Source organism: Myotis myotis, unplaced genomic scaffold, assembly GCF_014108235.1.
Source record: "Myotis myotis isolate mMyoMyo1 unplaced genomic scaffold, mMyoMyo1.p scaffold_m19_p_8, whole genome shotgun sequence".
NCBI lineage: Eukaryota > Metazoa > Chordata > Mammalia > Chiroptera > Vespertilionidae > Myotis > Myotis myotis.
In genome coordinates this window covers 10,481,401-10,508,844 of record NW_023416390.1, presented here as the reverse complement: position 1 = coordinate 10,508,844, position 27,444 = coordinate 10,481,401, and the positions used below count along the sequence as shown (strand labels likewise).

The window sequence follows — 27,444 nt, the reverse complement described above, 5'->3', positions numbered from 1 at the left end:
TCTTACATTGTAAGATTTGGCATGTGAATCAAAACCAAAAAGGTACTCCAGATCTATTATCTCTAAAATACGAGATTATTTCAGGTGACAACAGAGTCTATGGGAGTAGGCCATGCTTTTCCTCAAACAAAAATTCCCTTGGCATCTAGGTAAGAGTGGTCCAGAACTCTTTTAAATCATGGTTGTCCTGTGAATTGATATAGGATTCTACTCCAGGACACTTAGTTAATATACTGAATTAATCTAGAGTCAGAAACAATGTGTTGCCTTCACAAACTCATATTCCGTTTTAATAAGGCCCCCTAAAGGTACAAAAATCTAAAAGGATTATTTAATGGTGTGAAGCACAAACAGAATGTTGGACCAATAGAGACAGTTGTTTTTGTACCTGGTCGCATTTCAGTAACCTCAAACTGCTTCATGTTCTTGGATACTACCACTGAGCCATTTTCATTTTTGAGTTTCTTGTGCCATAACCAGAGCTTGAAAACTGTAGTTCAAAGCAAAATGGAAAATACATTAGAATCTCATCTTTACCAGTTCTGTGGCTTAAGGTAATGTATTTAACTTCTCTGAGCCTCAGTTTTTTAATTTATAAAATGGGGACAGTAATATGTATTTTGTAGGATTACTGTGAGAATTAACAACATATATAAAATAACTAACAGTGTCTGGCATATAGTAGGTATACAACTATTACTGTAATGTTAGGTGATTTTTTATGTATCATACTGAATGAAAAGTCATATTAGAACACTTAATATTAGTTGTAAAATACCTAAAATATCACACTAACAATCATAACTTCCGGTGACATGATAAAAGCAAAAGATACAATTACTGCCCTGGCTGGTGTGGCTCAGTTGTTTGGAGTGTCCTCCCATGCACGGAAAGGTTGTTGGTTCAATCCCTGGTGGGGGTGAGTACGGTGGGGGGCACTGGTTGATGTTTCTCTTATGCATGGATCTCTCTCTTTCCCTCCCTCCCTCCTTCCTTCCCTCTCCTTTCACCTCTCTCTAAAATCAGTAAAACATATCCTCAGGTGAGGATTTAAAAAAAAAAGATACGATTACTGTTGTCATTAATATGATCTTTAATAAATGGAATAATGCACCATTTACAGCAAGCCTTTTTTAAACCTAAAGAACTGTCTTAAAATCTCCTTCTCCAATGTGTCTGTATCAATACAACCTTTTTATTTAGGTTTATATATAGCAAAGCATTTACTTACAATTATTCATAGAAAACTCTTTAGTGGCTTAATGTCAGCTTTCATAGTGGCATCCATAGGTAATACAAAAGAAAAGTGATTTGCTTTATTTCATACACTGATCCATCAAACACAACTTATACAGCATAGCAAGGTCTCAGACAGCTTATACAAAAGCAAAATAACTGAACTGATTCACAAATTCATATATGATGTTCTATCTGTAATGTAAGAGCAAAACACACCAACAAAAGATACCCGTTAACAAGAAAGATGGTTCTGAGGAATTGACAATATTTTTCAGCCTTTCTTATTCCAGAAAAGCATCCTAAGAAATGAATACTCTGTAGCTTGTTTCTCCTGTCTACTCAGAAAAAAGCATAGTAGCTACACATCTCCATGTTTCAGCTACAACACCCTACATTAGTGTATTATACAATTATCCCCTTATCTTCATCTGAAAAATTACCAACAGAAAATTAAGGATGATTCCAGCTTATACAAACACTTATACAATATAATCTCCATGACAACAAGGCATACAAAACTGTTTAAATAAATAAATGTGACCAGAAAAAGAAAAGCCACAGAAGCCAAGCAATTCAATGTTAAACCAGAACTTATCTTTGAATTGCATCTTTTAGTAATTTAGTTTTCTTATTAAGTTTCTTTAAAAATGCTTTCCTACCATACTTATAAGAATTGGTAATAAGGTGGAGAGCCTGAGACAAGAGACTGGTTACAAATAACTTCACTGCTAGGATTTTAAGTGTACATCATACCAATTTGCAGCTTGAACTTAACTGATTTAAAGAAAAATTCCATTTGGACCTAACAATAGGTTACCATAGGTTACCTTCTCAAAATCACCCAAGCTATTACTGAAGCTATAAAGTCTTTAGTTCACTTTTAGAACACACTTTTATACTGTTTACCTCCTGAAAAAATGTTTTATCTCAGAGGAACTATGTTACTAAGTTCTCCCATTAAAAAATAATATAAAATAAAATAATTTGTCACATCATGATAACCATTTGACCAAAGGACATAAGTAGTTTGAAGACAATGCTTCAACTCTAGACATAAATATGCTGCAGTATGTAGTCAACTAGTTGGACTGTTTCCATTTCTCTTCAGTAATTATAGAATTGGGCACATTTTATGATTAATGAAATCTGATATTGTGTATATGTAAATTAAGTCAAATCATAAGATGAAACATTAAATGAATTGTGTGTACAACAAACATTTTAAATATTCAACTGGATCTAATTGCTTGTTTACTACCAATTGAAGTTTTGCAATGTGCAGAGGGATGAAAGGGCCCTGAGTTTTTAAGTAATATTATGTCTATAGAGTGAGTCTAAACATGAAGATGTTTCTGAAATCTAAACCCACATTATCTTTTAAAACAAAACAAAAAACAACCTCAAGTTGTAGTTTAAAAGTTATTTGCTTTAAAATTCAATCATAAACTGGATACCCTAATGACATGATTTATTTCTAAAGATTCCTCCTCTCTTACCCAGATTTTAAAATCTGGGTTTCAAGTTAAGTTTAGAAAATGACTGTCACATGCTTCATAGTAATACTACGAACCTCACAGTAATAACGGAATTGGAATTTTCAAGACATGATAGATTTATTTGGGGCATAATTTTAATACACAGCATACATTCTTAAGTATTTATTTTCAAATGTATCAGCCATGAGATAAAATCCTAAATTTTACATGCACACACACTCAATTTAACCAGTCACTTAAAAGTTAAATGAAAGTTATTGTCTAGTCTATGTTGCAAAACAATGGTAAATATTTCAAAAATGGTCTGCAAAAATGTTCATAGATAATACCTGATATTGTAGGGTTTGCTTTTGAAACTTAAGGTTGCACTTTGTGTCTTAATATTTGATACAAAGAAATAAGTAAAACATACGTTTTGTGTGGCTCAATCATAAGGCTAAGCTTGCTGTAATAGAGGTTAGAATTTTTTAATGGAAAATTATATACAATTCTGTATGCATTAGTTGTAACTAATTAGAATATAAAATCATAAAACTCAGCAACTGAGAAAATGTTAGATACAAAACTTGAACTCAGTGATTTTCTGACAATCTGATGGTTGGATCCATTGTCAAATGGTAACATCTTAATTCTCAATTCTATCCTATTGAACTATTAACTAGAGTAATGAACTTGAATATAACAAAATATAATTTTAGGTGTTCTTAAATATAAATAGTTATTGAAATAGGACTGAGGATAAAATGCTAAAGAAACTAAAGCAATTTTGTCTGAAAAACTGAGACTTGGGTGTTAAATGAGATGCCTGAAGCATATTGAAGAATAACAATGTTGAAGAAGATAACCAACATTTTTTTTTTTTAACTACTGGATAAGAAAAATGGATAAAAAATAAAAACAGGAGATAAGCAGAATATATATATATTTTTAAAAACCCTTTCCTGACACAGATCACAAGTCAGATAACCAAGGGATAGAGTCAGTCAGATACAAACTAAGGTGACTGATGGAAAGCAATGTGTTGGCACACCAGAGGGCCCTGGGCCTTCCTTCCTCGATGTAAGTTTAATCTGGGAACCTACAGAAAAACCTTCTTTTGATAGTAACATTTGCGTAACTAGCTCAAACTGTGATTTGCCAGATTTACTAAAGTATATGTAGGAGCGGGTCACGCAAGGTACTTTTGGCCGAAGTTTGCATAGTTCAGAATCTAAAAGTTAAAATGCAATTTTACCTGCTGAAGAGCAAATTGACAGTAAAAGGTATGAATATTTAGAAACATCCTAGTCTGAAAAAGACTCCTGGGGCGTACGTAGGACTGTTATGTAATTTCTAGAGTCACTAATCTAGACAATCAACTAATGTTGATTGTAACTTTAAGGAGTCAGCTTGGAAGAGAAAGTATTATATAAAGCAATCTGTGAATAGTTATGTAATAACCTGCATTTAATTGGTAATAAGTTCAACATAAATTTATAAAATGTATAGAAATGTAAGTAATCTCAAGTTCTAAAATCTAACTACCGCCAATGAAATATTTATCTCCATAAATATGAGAAAACACCAAAAAGTTTATTGAAATATTTTTCCATTTTAAGTGACTTTGAAAAGAGGTTTACAGGGAATGGAAAGTTCAGTAAAGAGCTGAAGCCTACCAGGTATTTCATTTGGCTATAGAATCTAAATTTTAAAATCTTTTAAAGAAAATACTTCCCAAATTTTGTGATAATGCCCACTGAAACACGTACTTTACGTGTTCCTTTTTTAAATTGTTTTCACATTCAGAACCAACATACATTTTCTGGAACATGTGGATACATATAAGAAAACTATACAAATTGCTTTATTAGGACATTATCCTTGTAACCTTCCTACATCCCCCTTAACTCGTTTTCTGGATTAGTAACATTTTCCAAAGTCACTAAAAGCAGAAATTTTCAAGGTGGAGACAAAGGGTTGATAAGATTAAAAGTCTATGTTAAATCAACTTCTCCAAATCAAGTATGGAATCCATACTATGAAATCTATGAAAAAGTGTCTGTTCCCATAAGCCATCTTCACTTTTCCCTTAAATTTTACTTTACCTTAGTTCTTCAATATAAAGATGTTAGGAGTGAAGTGATTTGAAGATTCATGATGGCAGAGGCGGGATGAATTTTGTCTTGAATTAGTAATTACTTCTCAAGCACAATCAACATAGATATGTCCACACGTCGTCTTATGGTTGCCTGACTTTTAAAGTCATTAAGGTATCTGGGTTTGGCTTATATATAAGCCATAGTGACTAATTTCTTACAAAATGTCAGGACATTATACATCCTGTCATAGTGTGTAGGCAATACGGTATAGAGAGATGTGGAGACAGGCAAACCTAAGTTAAAATCCATCTTTGCCTATTACTAGGTGTGGACCTTGGGCAAATTACTTAGTTTCTCCTAGCTTCAGTTTACTCATCTGTAAAGGGGATATATTAACTGTAATTCTTATATAGTTGCTATGAAGACTAAAAGAGATGGTGTATGTATATCCCAACATTCAGTCTACAACAAATGGTCAATTAGTATTATTTCACTCCTGCACCTTCCCAAAACTTTTTACACTGATATCAGGGTTTCCCCCCAATTATACATTTTTAAAGGGGGACCACTTTTAAGAATTATAATTAAGTCATTTTTGACTAAACACAATTCAAATCAGGTTCTTTCAATGGCTTAGTTCTGACATATAATAACAATAGTTAAGGGAATTAATATTATTCTTTAATTACCTATTATAATGTTTTTAAGATTGTAATACTATCCTGCAAATGAATTTAATATTTTTTCATTAACAGCCTTTTATTCAAAAGGAATCAAATGTTTTTACACATGCAAAATGTGTGATAGCAGTTAAATATTAGCTTTAAGACACCTTTAATATTAGATGAAAAAAAATTGGCAAACAAGCATTTTAAGTAATTTTGTTTGCTTGTATATTATAAATAGATCCTAAAAGTAAATGAGTCTGATCTACAATTTAATTTAAAATTTATTAAAATGACCTACACTTTCTACTTTTTCAGGAGTCTATTAAACAAATTGGGGAAAGGAAATTATTTGTTTTAAACATCATGGAAAATGGGAAACTATAGGAGTTTTTTAAAATGGTATGTTAACTTTTAAAAGTATTTTATTACTAAGTATCAAAAAATGCTGAAAAACAATCGACTTGCTTGAGCTCAAAGTAAGTATAATGTAGGGTAACTCTTCTTCTGTCAGGAAAAAATCAGTCAGACTTCACATGGTCACTTACCCTCCAACTGAAGAAGGACTATCGTTTATTTTTATTCAAAGATGTCCTACAAATGTTTGAAAATAATGCCCTGAAACACAATTGACAGACATTTAAAGGCAAGGGAACGAAGTAAAATTTCCTGGGAAAGATATAAATAATTTGTTACATTATAAAAGACTAACCGGATGAAAAATATTTTATGCCGTAGACTGAAAAATATGTTAAGGGTCTGAATCAAGATAAGGGCCATTAAAACACAAAAGCTGGAAATCCTGGGCACTAGTAAAAGAATCTTCATTCTAAGAATTCAAAACTGTGCTCAGCCATCTAGCTGAATAAATGGTAAGTGCTGTAACACCCAACTCAAGACCATCGCAGATGGCAAACAAGAAAAGGCTTATATACAAGTCAAGTGTTTTGGAAATCTGATATAAGTCAAACTGGGAAATTTAGGTTGTTTTTAGCTAAATGATGAAGACAGAGGAATCTGAATGAGAAAATATTGTTCAGAATTTTTGTTTGTCTCTTAGCTTTTTATCTCCCAGAGAAATCACAGAACTTAATTAGATAATAAGTACTAAGTACTCTGAGAATCTGTAAAAAATAAGTGAGATCATCGCTGTTTGCAAATTGATAGAAAATAATTTGTGCTTATAAAAAACAGTCCCTTATTTGACATAAAGTGCTTTATTTTTAAAAATGCGGAGGTTGTTGTTTTAGAAATGATTATGAGTAATGAAGAGGCAAAAGAAGCTTTAAAAACAATATGACTTGGATACATAACATGTTATCACTAAAAGGTATTAATGTAAATAACAAATGCTGTTCACATATCAAAAATCATGTGAAAAATTGGCAAAAGGAGAATTTATGAAAATAGGATTAGTGAAAAAAACACACACCCAGTTTTGAAAAGAGAGAGGGAAGTCTAAGTCTGCTCAGAGATGACAGGTTTGGCAGCAACCCTTCCTTCCACCGGAATTTGGCATGCCAGTCAAACAATTTTTTCCACACAGTGTGACAGGTCACAGGGAGAGGAGAGGAATCTTTTTCAGACAGTCATCGGGCTTTGCTTGTGAAGAGGATAAAAAGACACTGTAGGTTCAAAACTAGGAATTACTTTTGAAGTTATTTTAATCAGGAAATGTAATTTTATTTGAGTCAAAGGTGGCCTACTTAGAGAATAAAGGATATAACACTATATTGTCTTAACCATCTACCTACTTAAAAATTCCATATAAGTATAGCTCTATAAGTTTTCTGATAAAAATGTGCTTCTTAAATAAATGAAAATGGAACATACCATACATATAAAAATAAAATAAAATGGAAAAAGGTTAATATTAGGACTTCTTCTACTTTGTTCTATGCTCTCTTATGAACTTCTAAAACCAGAACCAAATACATTTGTTAAAATGCCTGGAAGGAAACATTTAGGATTTGGAAGGTTAAAAGAAATAGCATTTCAAATTAGGTTTTGGTTGTTCCTTCTTTAGAGCCCTTTGAGACAATGTTTCTGCATTTTCCACAAGGAGAGAGAAAGCAAAAAATCAGGTAGTTGCTTTCTCTTCTGCAAAATTCACTGTCATAAAACAAACCTGACAAAAGTTGGGGGGAGAAAAATGTTCATATAATGGAAGAATGTGTGCTCTGTTAGGAAGAGAGCTTACAAGAAAGCTTATTTGTGGCTACAGACTATTGCACATTCAAACAAAACACAAGAGAAAAGAATGTCCAACAGATAATATGTTAGGAACGGATCAACATATAAAATAAACTAGCTTGTGCCCAGAAATAAAACATGGATACCGGACACCACTGAAGTCAAATCTGTCTTAATTTGCTTCTGTTTTAATGACCTTAGAAACTGTTTCAAACTGATTATCAGCAATACATTGTTTTTGCTTTTTTTTCTTAAAAAAATATTTTAAGACCACTTTTGATACACACACATATAATTCTGTGGTCATAACAGACAAATATAACTTTAGTGAGACTAAACAAAAGTGCAAAACTTAAAAAAACAAAATTAAAAAATGTGGAAGCATAAGCTAAACTTTCTGCATAGCTGAAATCTATTTAAAGCAAGTCCTGTTGCAGGGTGGGGTACTGACAGGAGGATAAAGCAGGTTTAAAACGTCTTCTGCAGGTTTAAACGATGCGAAAAATAATTTCACTCCATAGGCTTGGAAACATTTCACAGACAGTTCACTCCTACATCTTTAGACACCATGGTGGTGGCAGTGCCTCCGTCTGCAAGGTAAACGGTGGTGCTAGATTTGGAATGGGCTGCCCTGTCACTGCCATTGTTGTTGACCTCACAGTCCAGCTGTTCGGTGGAGATAACCCAGGTGGAGGGGCGCCACCGCTTAAGAGAATACGGAGTTTTCACACGTTTCTTGATCTTTTCACCAGATCCTGATTTGCCATCTTGTGTTGACTCACCTACTAAAAATGAAAGTACAGAAAAATGAACTATATATATATAAAGAAAGTACTAAAAAAGTAAAAACGTAGAGTTGCAATTCAAGAAGAGATCAAACTAATGTCTACAGGAGGTCCTAATAGACATTTCTTAAAGTTGATGACTCCAGGCAGTATTTTTTGAGGCGAACCTTAAATTACTTCTGAGGCTCTTTAAGCCTAATGTTTTTATAATTGAATTATTCTATAGGACAAGGAAGAAAATATTTAAAAGCCACTAAAAGCAAAAAGAGGAGAAAATGCAAAGTTCTTAGCTGCATTCTCAAATCCTTTGGTTACTGGTATCAATCCTAACTTAGCAAAATGCATTTAATCATTCTATTTAATGTTCAAAGTCATCAAATGACAAAGGCACTGGCACATGACAGTTTACAGAAGAATGACAGAAGTCCTAGAATACAAATTTTCTAGTAATTCCCCATACACAGCAAAACATTTTACTGACGTGGAGCCCTGCCATAGGTCAAGTGGTCTACAATAGAAACCACTCAAGCACTGGCTAGATTCTACTGATTGATTTTTGAGAGCTAAATCCCTTTCAGCCCATTTTGTAGTCTTTGACAACATAAAACATGACTTTGTTTTTCTTCATAAGTGCTGTCTAAAAGAGAAATTATTTTGTAAATGATGACTGTTAAAGATTTTGGTGAGCTCTCTTGTTTTGTGTTATAATCCTTTTAGGGCCAGAAACTAAGTATCAAGTTGTTTAAGTTATTTGTTTAAATTGTTAGGGGGCCCATAGCACAATGCTGTAGGCATGTGGGAGACTCAATACATAACTCTTGAAAAAAATGACACTAAAAAATCAAGAGCAACTTTATAGTGACTTTTCTGAATTCTCTCTGGACTTTTAAGATTTTTTAAGTCTGATAAAATCTAAATGTGTATATAATAGATATTAATATGCTCAACAAACTTTCAAAAGTTGTACTGGCATCATTTTACTTGGAGGTTTTAAAATGATATTTATTTAATCTTAATCATTCACAGCAAATATGAGTTGCATTATAAACTAGTAGCTACTTAAGACACATATTGAATTGGTAATTATTCTATTGTGACACTGATTTTTTAATTATCAATAACAAAAAATTTTTTTTTACAATAGTCTAATTACTTTTTAGGTCCAGCCAAATGGCTTATTTTATTTCTGAAAGTATAAAACTAGATAATTGTTAGTTGAAACACAATCTGATTCTAAGTAGTTACTTAAATGGTCCCAAAAGACAAGCAGGAGAGATTACACAACCCCCTCACTTACATTGCAAACCGCTGCCATCAAGGATATTTGTGGCTGAAAGATCTAAAGAATTAGGTCTCTGTGCTCTTCTGGGTTTTGATGGTCCAGGATCTACTACTGTGCTTGGAACACCCTGTGTAAGAACATCTTGCTCTAAACATGGATTACTGTTGTTGTTATTGGAATTAGTTCGGCCACCTTCCAGCGGCCGTTCCCTCCTGTCCACAAGACGATCCAGAACACCTTCATCATGGCCAGCCTGTTGCTCTCGCCTCAATAAAGGTTCATGCTCATCAGGACTGGAATTAATATTCAGCCTGGTGTCCTCACCAATGAACTGATTCTGCAGCATTTCTTGGGCCCTGTGTGCCACTGTGTTGGCTGTCTGGCCAGATGGTATTGCCCCATTCGCATACTGAGCAGCGGCAGCATGGGAGTTAACGCTGTGATTTCTACCTGCCACGCCATTCATGGTAACCGTAACCACGTGAGGTTCTACAGCATTGATGGTGTTCATCTTGGCAACTCCAGTTTCTACTTGTTTCAAGTTTGATTTGTGCTTGCTGCCAAATTTCAGCCGGGGCTCCTTTGTTGAATTTTTGGTGTTTAAAGGCAAACTAGTAGGTCTCTTGGGAAGGTTCTGTTGCTTGGGGAGAGGATAGAGCTGAGCAGGTGGGACATCAGGAATTAAACATGCTTGGCCATTGGCAGCCTGTGTGAAGTCCTGCTGCCCAGTGACTTCTACTGCAAGCTTTATTAGTGGGTAAAGCAGGCTAGAGCTGGTACTGCTCAGGGGGTCTGGCCCACTGAACTGCTTAAGAGAATGCTCCATGAGATTCTCATCAGAACTTTCTTTGAGGTTCTTATCAACTTCTTTAGGGTCTAGCTTGTTGGTCTCCAAGTCCTCTTCTGTCAGCTGTAAGCAGACAGGGGTTGGCCCAATTGGCTGTGAAACATTGGTGGCATGAAGATTTGTTTCATCTGGGTATGGCATCTCCGATATAGTGGTCATGCCAGTGCTTGGAGTGAGGCCAGTGGTGTTGGTGGTGGTTGTGTTGGTGGACAGGCTGGTGACACTTGTTTCAGGGCTGGGAATTCGAGCTTGTGCTTGCTGTCGTTCGTAGTTAATTGAGTTTCGGTTCTTTTCCCCTGTGGTCAAAGGTGTGCTAGACATCGAATGCTCAGAGGAAATATTCTTCACAATGCTGTCAGTGTGATGGATAGAGTCTTCAATGTATGAGGAAGAAGAATAATCTGGATAAGGGCCAATCTTTGGCACACGCCTACTGTGTGACAGATTGCTTAAACAAAGAAAAAAGTGCGACATTGAGAATGTACATTTATGACAAACTGGTTCTCCTCATCTAACATCTCTGTTTTTAAAGTATAAACTGCTTTTTATTTTATTTCTAACCCACATCATCCTCAAAGTTATTTAAAAATTCTAATCAAATAATCAATTGTCAATAACTTACTAAATGCTTTATATTATTTGAGCCTACTGAAAAACCTATATGGATCTAGATATGATTTTTATGGGTGTTCATTACTTTGGCTTATAAAATCTCTCCTAGCCCTAGCTGGTTTGGCTCAGTGGATAGAGCGTCAACTTGCGGATTGAAGGGTCCTGGGTTCAATTCCAGTCAAGGGCACATGCCTGAGTTGTGGGCTCTGTCCCCAGTTGGGGGCGTGCAGGAGGCAGCCTATCAATGATTCTCTCTCATCATTGATGTTTCTCTCTCTCTCTATCCCTCTCCCTTTCTCTCTGAAATCAATAAAAATATTTTTTTAAAAAAATCTCTCCTATAGTTTTAGAACATTACCAAATTATCTTTATGAATTGTATATGTGCACAACAAAGTTTCATGAAAGAAGGAACCATGGCATATGTTCCCTTTGTGCTATCACAATTCTATATAGATAGTGGCTACTCTACGAATAGGTTACCAGTTAAGTTCCAATGACCAAACAGCAACAACTAATAGGTTGTTCCAAAATGCTTCTATGAGGAGGCTTAGCCTAGCAATAGAATGTATTCTCTTGGGGTAGACTGAGCCATATCAATGAAAGCCCTAGATCCTAGAGCAGTGATGGCAAACCTTTTGAGCTCGGCGTGTCAGCATTTTGAAAAACCCTAACTTAACTCTGGTGCCGTGTCACATATAGAATTTTTTCTTTTATATTTGCAACCATAGTAAAGCAAAGATTTATATTTTTGATATTTATTTTATATATTTAAATTCCATTTAACAAAGAAAAATCAACCAAAAAAAATGAGTTCGCATGTCACCTCTGACACGCGTGTCATAGGTTCACCATCACTGTCCTAGAGTATTAATGTGACACTCAGATAAATGATCAAAGATTCAGAAATGTTCTCCAGTTATCAAGGGTTCTTCAGTCATCATCACACCTTGAAAGTGATGGTTCTTGAGCATCACTGTAATATGTGTATGTTATTTAAAATAAAAAACCAGGGGTAGCTTTAACAATAAAAGTATAAACATTGGGAACATTGATACAAGTGTTGTAGGAGAAAAGCAACAGCTAAAGGAGGAAGTACTACAAAGAAAGACTGATGAGGTTGTGAGGGGAGTGACAGGAAGGGGAGAAGTAAAAAGGTGCTGTACTGAACAAGAAAAGGAAGTCTAGGAGGTATGGAAGGTAAGAGTCAATACAATGAAACCTAGAGTGGAATATGATGGCATGAACTACAATTTAGGGGAAACTACTTAGAAGGGACAGGACATGAGAGAACGCATGTAAGGAGTAGAACTAAATGACACAGACGGCAAAAAAAAAATGGCAAAGCAAAGGGGAGCATCAAGGGTTTCTTACAATTCAAGAAAAGTTCAAAAACACTTAAAAGTAGCTGACTCTTGAGAGAGAGACAAATAGCATACTAGAGCACACAGATAAGACAAAGGTAAGGTGAGAAGCAAGCAGATTATCTACCTTTAGGTATGTATAAAGTGAGAAAATGTATACTTAGAATTGCTAGTCTCGACCTTCCTTGACTGGCTGATATATAAAGCATAAGGGTTTATATGCTGAAGTTAATTTACCTAATTATAAGTAGTGTAAACCCAATTTGAGGTCTATTCAAATTGGTCTTAAAATTGTAATAGAAAAGAGCACGGGGAGAACCAAGATGGCGGCATAGGTTAACGCCGGAGTTTGCTGCTTTGAACAACTACTTCAAAAGTGAAACTAAAAGACGGAAGGGACATCACCCAGAACCACAGGAACGCTGGCTGAGTGCAAGTCCTACAACTAGGAGGAAAGAGAAACGCATACGGACACTCAGAGGCGGCGCAGTGCTGAAGTCAAATTCTGAGGTGCGGAGTGCGCGGAGCGGGCTGGCGGCGGAGGGCGAGGTTGGCGTTTTCAATCGGGAGGGAGTCGCAGACTCTGAGCTTCAGATACGGGCGAGTCTTTAGGGACCCAGACTCAAACGGGAGAAACGGGACTGTCTGGCTTCGGTCAGAGGGAGTGCAGCTTTCTCTCCGAGCTTTGCAGCGGGTGCTGGGACTCAGAGAGGCAGAGCCCCAGGGGACAGGACTGAGAGCCGCCATAACTGCTCTCTCCAGCCCACCCTGTTGATCCTGTGCGACCCGCCCTGCCCAAGCCCTGCACAGAGGCATTTGCCTCAGGCAAAGGCTAGATTAGCACCTCCCTAGAGGACAGAAGTTCTCTCACTGCTGACACAGCTGATTCTCATAGCCACTCGGCCTGGAGGTCAAACCCTCCCTGGTATTAGCTACAACAATCAAGGTTTAACTATAAGCTGCGCACAAAGACCACTAGGGGGTGCACCAAGGAAGCATAACAAAATGCGGAGACAAAGAAACAGGACAAAATTGTCAAAGGAAGATATAGAGTTCAGAACCACACTTTTAATGTCTCTCAAGAACTGTTTAGAAGCCGCCGATAAACTTAATGAGATCTATAAGAAAACTAATGAGACCCTCGATGTTATATTGGGGAACCAACTAGAAATTAAGCATACATGGACTGAAATAACGAATATTATACAGACTCCTGACAGCAGACCAGAGGAGCGCAAGAATCAAGTCAATGATTTGAAATGCGAGGAAGCAAAAAACACCCAACTGGAAAAGCAAAATGAAAAAAGAATCCAAAAATGCGAGGATAGTGTAAGGAGCCTCTGGGACAGCTTCAAGTGTACCAACATCAGAATTATAGGGGTGCCAGAAGATGAGAGAGAGCAAGATATTGAAAACCTATTTGAAGAAATAATGACAGAAAACTTCCCCCACCTGGTGAAAGAAATGGACTTACAGGTCCAAGAAGCGTGGAGAACCCCAAACAAAAGGAATCCAAAGAGGACCACACCAAGACACATCATAATTAAAATGCCAAGAGCAAAAGATAAAGAGAGAATCTTAAAAACAGCAAGAGAAAGAAACTCAGTTACCTACAAGGGAATACCCATACGACTGTCAGCTGATTTCTCAACAGAAACTTTGCAGGCCAGAAGGGAGTGGCAAGAAATATTCAAAGTGATGAATACCAAGAACCTACAACCAAGATTACTTTACCCAGCAAAGCTATCATTCAGAATTGAAGGTCAGATAAAGAGCTTCACAGATAAGGAAAAGCTAAAGGAGTTCATCACCACCAAACCAGGATTATATGAAATGCTGAAAGGTATCCTTTAAGAAGAGGAAGAGGAAGAAAAAGGTAAAGATACAAATTATGAACAACAAATATGCATCTATCAACAAGTGAATCTAAGAATCAAGTGAATAAATAATCTGATGAACAGAATGAACTGGTGATTATAATAGAATCAGGGACATAGAAAGGGAATGGACTGACTATTCTTGGGGGGGAAAGGGGTGTGGGAGATGCGGGAAGAGACTGGACAAAAATCGTGCACCTATGGATGAGGACAGTGGGTGGGGAGTGAGGGCGGAGGGTGGGGCGGGAACTGGGAGGAGGGGAGTTTTGGGGGGGAAAAAAGAGGAACAAATGTAATAATCTGAACAATAAAGATTTAATTAAAAAAAAAAGAAAAGAAAAGAGCACAGAAAATTATTCAGGAATCAGGTGTATTTTTTTATTTATTGATTGCTTTTTTAGAAAGAAGGGGAAGGGGGAGGGAGAGAAGGGAGGAGGGTGAGAGGGAGGGGAGAGAGGGAGAGAGAGAGATTGATTTGTTGTTCCACCCATTTATGAATTCATTGGTTCCTTGTTTTGTTTGGGCCTTGACCAGGAGATCAAACCTGCAACCCTGGCTTATCAGGACGACGCTCTAACCAACTGAACTACCCAGCCAGGGCCTCAAGTATACTTTTAGCTCAATTTTCTCTGGTAACTTTTTCCTTGATGCCTCTCTAAACATTTTTAACATATATTAGATAAAATGACAAATTTGTGAGAACACTTTTCCCCAAACATGAAACAAAGAAACACAGGTGATATAGTCTGAAAGTTCCAAGTTTTAGGAATCTTTTAATAAGCGCTTTTAGGGGACTCTCCCCCTCCCCACGTGCGAGTCTCTGCTGTGAGAGTCTTTCCTCTTCCCCACGAGGGAGTCTGTACCTGTTCTTCAATAAATTTCCACCTTTGCTAAAATAAATAAATAAATAAATAAATGGCCCTTTTATTTAGAACCAAACACCATAGCTCTAACAAAAACACAAGTATAAAATAATGTTCATGATGGGATAGAAAGACCTTATGAACTGCTCTCCTATAAAAGTAGTAGTATATTCTATAAGAAAGAACATTGGGCCGAAACCGGTTTGGCCCAGTGGATAGAGCGTCGGCCTGCGGACTGAAAGGTCCCAGGTTCGATTCCGGTCAAGGGCATGTACCTGGGTTGCGGGCACATCCCCCAGTGGGAAATGTGCAGGAGGCAGCTGATCGATGTTCCTCTCTCATCGATGTTTCTAACTCTCTATCTCTCTCTCTTCCTCTCTGTGAAAAATCAATAAAATATATTAAAAAAAAAAAAAAGAACATTGGATAAGAAGTCTGGAAATAATCGTCTCCAATGAAACAGGTTCAATACATAGGCAAGATCATATTCCATTTTCATTAAACAAACAAACAAACAGCAGGGACAGGAGGATTAATAACAAAGAATAAATATAATATCTGAGGAAGTGCTTATAAACTTTTGGAACTACGAAAACGTTTTACCTTTATTATTGTAGGGAAGTTGGTGCATTAATAGAGGAAAAACTAACCTCTTTCACTGTATCTTTAAGATACTAAAAACCCCACAGATTCCATCTTGCATTTATATCAAAAATATTCAGTAAAATAGCAAGAATATTGAAAGAAAAATTTTGACTTTAGAATGGATTAGTTAATCACTGCACTATTATACTGATAAAAATGTTTATTTCCTATTCTGTTTGGTCTCAGTTTTCAATACTGACTGATGGGTGCCAATCCCTGTGGGTCTTACCGCTCGTTCTGCATTGCAGTAGACATCGGATTGACTGTTGGGCTCACGGATTTGTTTCTTTCCCATATCATCATAAGTTCAGCCATCCTCTCCTCAGCACACTGTGCAGTAAGCCGAGCCTCTGCATCCTGGTCCCAACAGTCTTCGATTGTCTCCTTGAGTGACCTCACTGCCTGTAAAAAAGCACATGTCAAACAGTGTATCTTTAACGAAAAAAGTATTGAGTTTTTAATGATATGAAGTAGGATAAAAATATTTTTATTTAACAAATATTTTACATAACTATAATAAAACTTTTTAGACTTCAGAGATTTATAAAGGGTCACATTTCTCAAATGGTGAGTAGCAAGTAAGCATGGAAGCTTTAACGTAACTCCTTGAAGAAATATACATAAGATAATACATATACAATAATATGTATTGTACAAACAATATATAATACATATACAATATATGTATAATACATATACAAACATATATAATACATATACAATAATACATATATAATACATATATATACATAATAATACATATATACATATACATAATAATAAACATTATATATATACATAATACATATATATACATATTATATATAAACAATATGTAATACATATACAAACATATATAATACATATACAATAATACATAAGCAAGCTCTATGCATTACAAGGCTACATGTTTTTTAATATTTTTTTTCTAACATTCAAATGAGAATTACTATACTCACTTAGCCATACTACTTTTATTTAGCAATCAGGAACATATACATATTCCTAATTCTTTTAATGCTGCATAGCATCCATTATATCATAAGTTTTTAGCCTGATCCTTATAAGAGGATAGTTTCCAGTTTTTGCTGGTATAAATGACACTACATTGAATATCTTACACATGCATTTTTCTACATGTGTGTAAGTGCAGTTGAGGAACAAATTCCTGGAGATATTATTGCTGGATCAAAGGGTAAAATACATTTAAAATTTGTTATTGCCAGATTACCCTCCAAATTGATGGCACTCCCAACAACAAAAAAAGTATCTGCTTTCCCATCACCAACACTTTGTTAATGTGATAAGTAAAAACAGATCTTCTTTTAATTTATCACTAGCAAGTAGAGCCAATATTTGAAACCAGGCCTTTAACTGAGCTGGTACTCTTACTATAAAACTGAAACTAATATTCTTTTCTTAAATAAATATTTTTATTGTTTTACATATGAAAGAAAAAGTTATTTAAAAAACTAGGACCTATAATTTTTTGTTTTCCTAATTTAAAATATTTTAATATAAAAAGCAGCCTTAAACTATTTGTGTGATTGTTACAATAGTTCATTTTTACTATAAATTCTAAAAGTATAGGGGGAAAAGTTATTCATAAATCTAATATTCAGTGGTAACTATAGCTAACATTTTCATATAGTTTTCTCAGAAAGTATTTTCTATACTTTCATTTTAATCAGAAAATTATTCTTCCCCCAATTACTGACTGAACTATGCTTGGGTCTCTGGTAGTTTTTAAAACTAGTTTTTACATTCATTAATATTTGAAAGAGTCTGAGTTGTTTTGTTTTTTTAAAATATATTTTATTGATTTTTTACAGAGAGGAAGGGAGAGGGATAGAGAGTTAAAAACATCGATGAGAGAGAAACACCGATCAGCCGCCTCCTGCACGCCCCCCACTGGGGATGTGCCCGCAACCAAGGTACATGCCCTTGACTGGAATCGAACCTGGGACCCTTGAGTCCGCAGGCCGACGCTCTATCCACTGAGCCAAATCGGTTCTGGCAAGAGTCTTGAGTTTTGTTACTATAAAAATGTGTGTGTTTTTATTTCAATGCAACTATGAAGCAAAGGTGTTTTCTTTTCCACACAGGGGAATTCCTCTCTATTTTTATAAACCATGCACTTGCTATATAACTCTAGTACTGGATTGTCACTGCAGACAGGCAGGTCTACAGACTGTAACACATTAAATGGATTCATTGGAACTGAACCAAGAATTACTTCATCCCTTACTTAGAAACCTAGTCTAAATTTGGAGTAAAAAGTTTTCAAGTAAATATGCATATGATAAATATCCCATAATGGTAGGGTTGCCAAGAAATACTTCAAAATCAGAGTCCAATTTCTCTGGTGAAATAAACAAGTTAAAGAAGATGAAGTATTTGATGAGGTAAAATTTCACGAGATTTTTTTCTTTGAGGGGTGCTCTATTGTGAGGCTGTAAAGGATTCAGCCTCTCACCTGCTGCCAGGGACCTCTTTAAGTTCTGTCCCACTTCCCATAGCAGGACTCCAGTTTGGAGGCAATCTTGGGCATACGTGATTGGCAATAGGTCTTTAATTCCCTCATACTTAAAGAAAATTGCAATCTCATTTGAAGCAGAAGCCTTCCTTGAAGGTAATCTACTGACAAAGATGACCAATGGAGAAAATACTTAATCTAAATCTGTATGGAAACATATAACATCTTCCTAGCCTCTCTCTGATGTGCCAACACCCCATATAAGTCATGATCCAGAATGAAAATATTCTTTTAAAAATATTTTTTAATTGATTTCAGAGAGGCAGGAAGAGGGGGAGAGAGACAGAAACACCAATGATAAGAGAGAATCATGTTCGGTTGCCTCCTGCACACCCCCCACTGGGGACCAAGCCCACAACCAGAGCATGTGCCCTTTACCGGAATCGAACCCAGGACCCTTCAGACTGCAGGCCAAAGCTCTAGCCACTGAGCCAAACCAGACAGGGCCAGAATGAAAATATTCTAATCCTACCAAGACAACCTAAAATTAAAATGTGAAAATACATAGTAAAAAGATTTAAATTACATAATTAAAATGTTTTCATTTTTGTTCTTTAATTATACATCAAGAAAACTGCATAAAGTGTCAAAAATTCAAATGTACACCCTCAGAAATAATAAAATTCCTATTATATTCTTAAAACAAGAACAGATTGCTCTGGAAAAAGCAAACAATAAAAATATCTAGAAATTGTACGTATGACTGTGGAAAGTAAAATTTTAATGAACAGATAACAAGTAGAATGGAAAAGGTGAAAACAAATAAGTGATTTCAAAGGTAAAGCTGAGTAAATTTAAATAATTTACAACAACAAAAAATTGAAAAATGCAAGGAGAAGAACTGAGACCTAAATGGCAGGTGGTCCAATATTTGTCTAATGAGAATTCCATAAGGCAGAAATAAAGAGGAAATAATTTTTTTAATCATGTAAAAAAATTCCTCTGAATTGAAGGAACTTCCGAATTTTCAAGCTGAAAACCTGTCCAGTGTAAAGCGAAAGGTGTGAAAAGATCCATGCCTACATAATTCCAATGATGAAGTAAAAGGCTTAAAAGCTTATAGAGAAAAGAAAATAAGAGAAGGAAACAAAAAGCAATTGAATTATACTAGTTGGTGCTGGAATTCTCATTAACACATCTGGATGCTAGAGGACAAGTGAGTAGTGGTTTCAAAGTTGTGAGGAAATGATTTTGATCTTGAAATTATTACCTAGCCAAATTATTACTCAAATGTGAGGACAAGATAGAAACACTTTTTAATGTGCAAGGATTCATAATGTTTACTACCCATGTGCATAACTAACACATATTATTTTAAAAGGAACTTCAAAAAATTCATGAATGTGAGAAACCAAGATAGCGGCATAGGTAAACACCTGAAATTGCTGCCTCGCACAGCCACTTCAAAAATACAACTAAAAGACAAAACAGACATCATCCAGAACCACAGGAAGACTGGCTGAGTGGAAATTCTACAGCTAGAAGGAAAAAGAAAAGCAAACTGAGACTCAGAGGAGGTGCGGAAATAAAGTGCAGAAGTAGGGAGGCACGCAGAAAGAGCTGGCAACCGAGGTCTTCTTCAGTCCAGAGGGAGTCTCTGGGGACCCAGGCTCATATGGGGAGAAACTGGACTGTCTGGCATTGACCGGACCACGAGGGCAGCTTTCTCTGAGGTGCTCACAGCGTTCATTGTTCCTGCAATGGGGCCACAGGACACAGAGACCCAGGGACCTATCCGGGGCAGGGTCTATGGCAGTCGTGGGCAAACTACGGCCCGTTTGAAATGAATAAAACTATTGAAATAAAAGACCGTACCCTTTTATGTAATGATGTTTACTTTGAATTTATATTAGTTCACACAAACACTCCATCCATGCTTTTGTTCCGGCCCTCTCGTCCAGTTTAAGAACCCATTGTGGCCCTCGAGTCAAAAAGTTTGCCCACCCCTGGTCTATGGGCAACCATTGCGGTTTGCACTACCCAGTGATTCCCTGAAACCCCGCCCCACCCAATTTACAACCCCACCCAAGCTGTGTACAGAGGCTTTTGCATACAAATGGCCTAGCCTTTCTCCGCCTAAAAACCTGTCAAACTATAGCTGTGTCAGAGAATCCCAGAGCTTCCAAAAGAAGGACTAAGGCTCGTCAGCAGCCTGCATTGCTTCACAGCTGTGCCTTACCTGGGCACCTCCAAACCCCAAACAAAGAGGAGGAATCAGCAGATATCTCTGTAGCTCCTGCTGGGTGGCCTCAGGAAGAGGCTGACTTTGCACCTCCTTGGAAATCCAAGAGCCAGTGTACCCAGTGGTCAGAGTGGAGGCCACACCAGCTTACAACTCTTCAGATCCATAAGAGACACACTCGGGGACAGACTCAGTGAGCACCAAAGCCCCACTGAAGCAAGTCCTGCTCCATAAGGGTGTCTCCAGCACAGCAGTTCTTCCACTATAGACACAGCAGGTCCTTGCAATCAATTGGCCTGGAGGTCATTTCCTCCCAGGGATACCAACAGCAATAAAGGCTTAACTACAACAAGACTGTGCACAAAGACCACAAAGGGGTGCACCAAGAGTTTCCACCTCAGGTGATTGGGGAGGCTGAGCTACTGGGCCCAATAGGACACCTACCACACAAAGCCACTGTATCAACACAAGGAAGCATAAAAAATGCAGAGACAAAGAAACATGTCACAGATGAAAGAAATGGAGGAAAGCAAATTACTGGATTTAGAGTTCAAAAACACAGTTATAAGGTTACTCAAGAATCTTCTACAAACCTCCGAGAAACTTAGTGAGACCTTCAAGGATCTTAATGAGAATGCAAAAAAAATGGAAAAGGACCAGTCAGAAATTAAGCATACACTGACTGAAATAAAGAATAATATACAGAGATCCAACAGAAGACTAGAGGATTCCAAGAATCAAGTCAAAGATTTGAAATATGAAGAAGCAAAAAACACCCAACCGGAAAAGCAGAAAGAAAAAAGAATCCAAAAATATGAAGATAGTGTAAGGAGCCTCTGGGACAACTTCAAACGTATCAACATCCGAATTATAGGGGTGCCAGAAGAAGAGAGAGAGCAAGATATTGAAAGCCTATTAGAAGAAATAATGACAGAAAACTTCCCCTGGTGAAAGAAATAGACTTACAAGTTCAGGAAGCAAAGAGAACCCCAAATTAGAGGAATCCAAAGATGACCACACCAAGACACATCATAATTAAAATGCCAAGGGCAAAAGACAAAGAGAGAATCTTAAAAGCAGCAAGAGAAAAACAGTTACCTGCCGGGGTCCAACCCCAGCAGGTCCAGGGGTCCCCAAAGGTGTAGACGGAGTCGGCGAAGAAGGAAGGACACGGAGACAGCGTTCAGTTGATCAGCAGCCTAGCCAGGATCTCTAGCCAGGATCTCCAGCCAAGTTCTGGTCTGGATCTCCAGAGAAGTTCTGCTGTTTATTGTTTTGTTACATCCGTATTTATACCAGTTGATTTTAATCCTGTCAATTTCTATTACAAAGGTTAGGGCGTTTCTTATCTCCATTCCAGGGAGTAAAGATTATGTAGCTTAAGCATGATTGTTTGTAGTGATTAACTACCCGCCTGGCACTTAGTTAAGGAGTTTCATCCCCTCCCTGACTTCAGGGAAAAATTCCTACCTGGGGAAACAACCTTTCTAGGAGAGGCATCCCCTCCCTGACTTCAGGGAAAAATTCCTACCTGGGGAAACAACCTTTCTCAGAGACCTTGGTTAAAACACATAGTGCCAAGAAGGTAAGCAAACATATTAAGAACCGTATGCCATATGGCAGGTCCCTTGAAACAGCAAGCATGGACCGGCTCCCGGCAAATTCCCCCTTTTTTATTTTTTAAAAGCGGGCATTAAAAAGAAAAACCCCAAATGCTCTCTTATATCCATTTTAAGAGTAGGATTGGCGCTTTCTGCTATTACCTGAGTCCTGATCTATCACCCCAGGGAGAGCTTGCCAATCCTGCACTTTCCCTGGGTGGAAAGGCTGTAGTGGGGTTAAGGATAAGGCTCCTTGGGCCTACCTTCTCCCATGCCTCTACATTTACCTTTCGGGCACCTTTCCTTCCTCAGAAAAGCATGGACGTATTTCTTGTATAAAATGTTCCATCTAACTGGGAGTAACCTTAATTCCTCTGCTAGCAAGCATATGTGTTAAAAGATCAATACAGAGTCTTATTTCTTTAGACTCAGTATGGCACATCTTCTTAATCTAAAGATCAATACAGAGTCTTCTTTCTTTGGACTCAGTATGGCACATCTTCTCAATCTAAGAATCAATACAGAGTCTTCTTTCTTTGTACTCAGTATGGCACATCTTCTCAATCTAAGTTCTGTACTATCCACCTTCTTACCCTACTTATCCTCTATAGGGGGGTCTGTAGCACCCTGGTGGAGTCCTATCCGTCCCGAGTGTGGGGGTTCTCAATGGGGGGGGGGCTTACCTAGGGGAATCCTTTTCCAGGGGTTCCCAAAGGTGTGGACGCAGTCGGCGAAGACTATCCACCCTCTTCCTATGGTGGAGTCCTATCCGTCCCGAGTGCGGGGCGCTTACCTAGGGGTCCCTGTTCGGGCGCCAGATGCCGGGGTCCAACCCCAGCAGGTCCAGGGGTCCCCAAAGGTGTAGACGGAGTCGGCGAAGAAGGAAGGACACGGAGACAGCGTTCAGTTGATCAGCAGCCTAGCCAGGATCTCTAGCCAGGATCTCCAGCCAAGTTCTGGTCTGGATCTCCAGAGAAGTTCTGCTGTTTATTGTTTTGTTACATCCGTATTTATACCAGTTGATTTTAATCCTGTCAATTTCTATTACAAAGGTTAGGGCGTTTCTTATCTCCATTCCAGGGAGTAAAGATTATGTAGCTTAAGCATGATTGTTTGTAGTGATTAACTACCCGCCTGGCACTTAGTTAAGGAGTTTCATCCCCTCCCTGACTTCAGGGAAAAATTCCTACCTGGGGAAACAACCTTTCTCAGAGACCTTGGTTAAAACACATAGTGCCAAGAAGGTAAGCAAACATATTAAGAACCGTATGCCATATGGCAGGTCCCTTGAAACAGCAAGCATGGACCGGCTCCCGGCAGTTACCTACAAGGGAGTACCCATACGACGGTCAGCCGATTTCTCAACAGAAACCATGCAGTCCAGAAGAGAGTGGCAAGAAATATTCAAAGTGATGAATAGTAAGAACCTACAACCAAGGTTACTCTACCCAGCAAAGATATCATTTAGAATTGAAGGTCAGATAAAGAGCTTCACAGATAAGAAAAAACTAAAGGAGTTCATCACCACCAAACCAGGATTATATGAAATGCTGAAGGTTATTCTTTAAGAAGAGGAAGAAGAAAAAGGTAAAGATAAAAATTAGGAACAACAAAACAACAAAGGGACAACAAATACATATCTATCATCAAGTGAATCTAAAAATTAAGTCAATAAAAAAAATCTGATGAACAGAATAAACTGGTGAATATAATAGAAGTGGGGGCATAGAAAGGGAGTGGACTGACAATTCTCAGGGGGAAGGGGGTACGAAGGGTGCAGGAAGAGTTTGGACAAAAATCTTACACCTATGGATGAGGACAGTGGCGGGGGGTAAGGGCATGGGTTGGGGTGGGAACCAGGTGGAGGGGAGCTATGGGGAGAAAAAAGAGGAACATCTGTAATAATATGAACAATAAAGATTTATTAAAAAAAAAAAAAGAACAAGCTAAAGGAGTTCATCACCACCAAACCGGTATTACATGAAATGCTAAAGGGTATTCTTTAAGAAGAGGAGAAAGAAGGAAAAGGTAAAAGATAAAAATTATGAACAACAAAGTAACAACAAATACATATCTATCAACAGGTTAATCTAAAAATCAAGAGAATAAAAAATATAATGAACAGAATAAACTGGTGAATATAATAGAAGTGGGGGCATAGAAAGGGAGTGGACTGACAATTCTCAGGGGGAAGGGGGTACGAAGGGTGCAGGAAGAGTTTGGACAAAAATCTTACACCTATGGATGAGGACAGTGGCGGGGGGTAAGGGCATGGGTTGGGGTGGGAACCAGGTGGAGGGGAGCTATGGGGAGAAAAAAGAGGAACATCTGTAATAATATGAACAATAAAGATTTATTAAAAAAAAAAAAAAAAAGAACAAGCTAAAGGAGTTCATCACCACCAAACCGGTATTATATGAAATGCTGAAGGTTATTCTTTAAGAAGAGGAAGAAGAAAAAGGTAAAGATAAAAATTAGGAACAACAAAACAACAAAGGGACAACAAATACATATCTATCATCAAGTGAATCTAAAAATTAAGTCAATAAAAAAAATCTGATGAACAGAATAAACTGGTGAATATAATAGAAGTGGGGGCATAGAAAGGGAGTGGACTGACAATTCTCGGGGGAAGGGGGTGTGGGAGGTGCGGGAAGGGACTGGACAAAAATCTAACACCTATGGACGAGGACAATGGGGGGGGGTAAGGGCATGGGGTTGGGTGGGAACTGGGTGGAGGGGAGATATGGGGAGAAAAAAGAGGAACAACTGTAATAATCTGAATAAAGACTTATTTTTAAAAAAGAAATAAGAATAAATATAGTAGCATTATAATGGTAACTTCTAGAAGAGAAAATTAAAAACAAAAAATAAATAAATAAATAAATAAATAAATAAATAAATACATCAATAAATAAAACAAAAACAAAAATTGCAGAACAATGTTAATGAGAGTTATTTTTGAAGAATGGTGGTGGGGACGGGTAGTCTTTTCCATTTTCTTTTTTATACCCTTCTATTTAATTGGGTTTTGTTTACTATGCATAAGCATAACTTTAATTCTTTCAAAAAAAACTGTTTAAAATATGAAATCCAGGGTACTGTCATCAATAAGGGGTAATTATGATATAGCACACAATGGCATACTGTCAAATGGGGATAAAGAGAAACATCTATATGTACTGACATGAAAACTGTCCATATTAAAAGAATAAAGCTTCAGAAATGATAGTAAATAATGAGATACTCCCACTTATGTAAAAAACTTATATGAGACAGAGAGTGCGTGTGTGTGTATGTAAATGTTTGTAAGATGTTTTTAGTATCATGGCAATAATTTACTGAAATGATAGGAGCCTCTGAAGATATTTCAATGTTTTGAGCTGCATTTAATATGCAGTATTTATAGGCTGTACCTTGCTTTCTTTTTGGTGCAGCTTAAATTTCCCTTAGCCACTGAATTGGTAAGTCTGCACTAATTAACACTTTTAGTACCATTCTCAAGAGAGTAAGATGGAATTTCAATAACGTTTCAAATATTAACTTGTTAATTATTCCAGTTGTTACCCATTCTGACAAACAACACATAATAGACTCTTTAAATACTATTTTATACTTGGAAAAAACTGAAACTGAACCAAAAAGGGGGACTTTTTATACTGAAAAATTTTAAAACACCTAACAACAAAAATCAAGTAAGTTGATTTAACAATAAAATCAAGTAGGTTGGATTTTTGGCATTAGACAAGTCTAAAAAACTATTAACATTATTAACAGTCCTTTTTTGCTTCAAACAACATTAAAACATAGTCGTTAAGTCATGTTTTTAATAATTAGTTTTTCTTACCAGGCTATTTTCTTTCCAAGCTTCTGGGAACTTAGGTCTCTGTTTTTCCCTAGACACCAGAACCTGCATATCTTCAAAAGTGGGATGGTTTCCAACTTCTGTCTGAAAAGCCATCTGGTATTCTGGTACAGATTCACCTGTGAATTTTTTTAAAAGGACAGAGTAAAATGTCCAATTATCATAAAATGATATAATTACAGGAGTATTAGATACTAAGCAAGCAAAGAAACTCACAATCTTTTTTTTCTTAATCCTTTCCCATATTTGGAAATTCTGAAGAAACCCCTTTGTGGGTTTAATGCATTATTAATAAATGTTTCACTTAGAATAGTCTCTGATAAATTAAATGTTTTTTAATAAGTTAAACAAAAAACAAAAAAAAGAAATTCCAAGTTCAATACCTAAAGAACCTGGCTATTACTATGTGAGGGAAACAGACAAGTATGTAACTGTAGCTAAGTAAATTTTTGCTACTACCTAAAAAAAAAAAAAATAATAAGTTAAACAGTACTTTCAATGTTGAAAAGGTATTTTTAAATGGTTCTAGCATTACAAAATTTGGAGGGAAGAGATTTTTTCATATATACATATTAATATGCTTGAATTCTTATTGCATATAGGGATCAAGGATACTGAATATGAGGAAATGCCCCGGATCTAGCACAACAAACACGAACATAACTGGGAGGGTTGTACAGTCATCATATCTAATTATATCATTTGCTCTATTATAATACAGCTAGATTGATAAAATCTGTTTCAAATGTCACAAAAACTTGTATGATAATGACCATTTGACAGGAAAATCAATATACTGGTCTTTAAAAGCATTTAAACAGTTTCTTATCAAACAGTTTCTAGATCAAGGATTTTTCTTTCCTTTTTAGAGCAAGGATTTTTAAGTATCATTAAGTATTCTACCACTGCCCAAGAAGCACAATCCGGGGCTTGTAATGAGAGGCTTATAATTTTTACAAAATGTGATCAAAGTAAACTTCATAAACATATTGAGCTACACAGAAGACCTCTGGGACCAACATTCAGAAAACAAATCATCTAGTAAAAATCTTGGCAAATAACTCTGGGGAAATAGAGACCTTTCTGTCTCCTCGCCACTGCCACCCGCCTCCCCACCCCCCACCCCAATTAAAATGACAGGATAATTTAGAAGGAAGACACCATGATAAGGCACTTAGTTCCTAATCTTGGCTTCCTTTCTACCTTGCAAAAGTCATTTTTAACTGTTCTGTGTTTCCGTTTTCTCCTTAGCAAAATGGCAATATTCACCTTCCTTATTTCACTCACTTAGAAATAATACAAAAGTTATAATGAC

General features: G+C 36.7%; 1 protein-coding gene across 3 annotated transcripts in view; it reads right to left on the bottom strand.

Annotated features, from left to right (window-relative positions):
• Window positions 1-1,075: 1,075 nt before the first annotated feature.
• Window positions 1,076-27,444, bottom strand: part of BMPR2 (bone morphogenetic protein receptor type 2) — a 124,603-nt gene continuing 98,234 nt past the window's right edge. For 2 of the 3 annotated variants that reach the window (XM_036320688.1, XM_036320689.1), the window contains exons 10-13: window positions 26,112-26,248; window positions 16,175-16,347; window positions 9,754-11,033; window positions 1,076-8,456 (exon numbers count right to left, since the gene is read on the bottom strand). In XM_036320688.1, the coding sequence (XP_036176581.1) occupies window positions 8,206-8,456; window positions 9,754-11,033; window positions 16,175-16,347; window positions 26,112-26,248 (1,841 nt within the window). In that variant the 3' untranslated portion in view covers window positions 1,076-8,205. The remainder of the gene's footprint in view (window positions 8,457-9,753; window positions 11,034-16,174; window positions 16,348-26,111; window positions 26,249-27,444) is intronic. The other variant, XM_036320690.1, reaches the window with a different exon arrangement.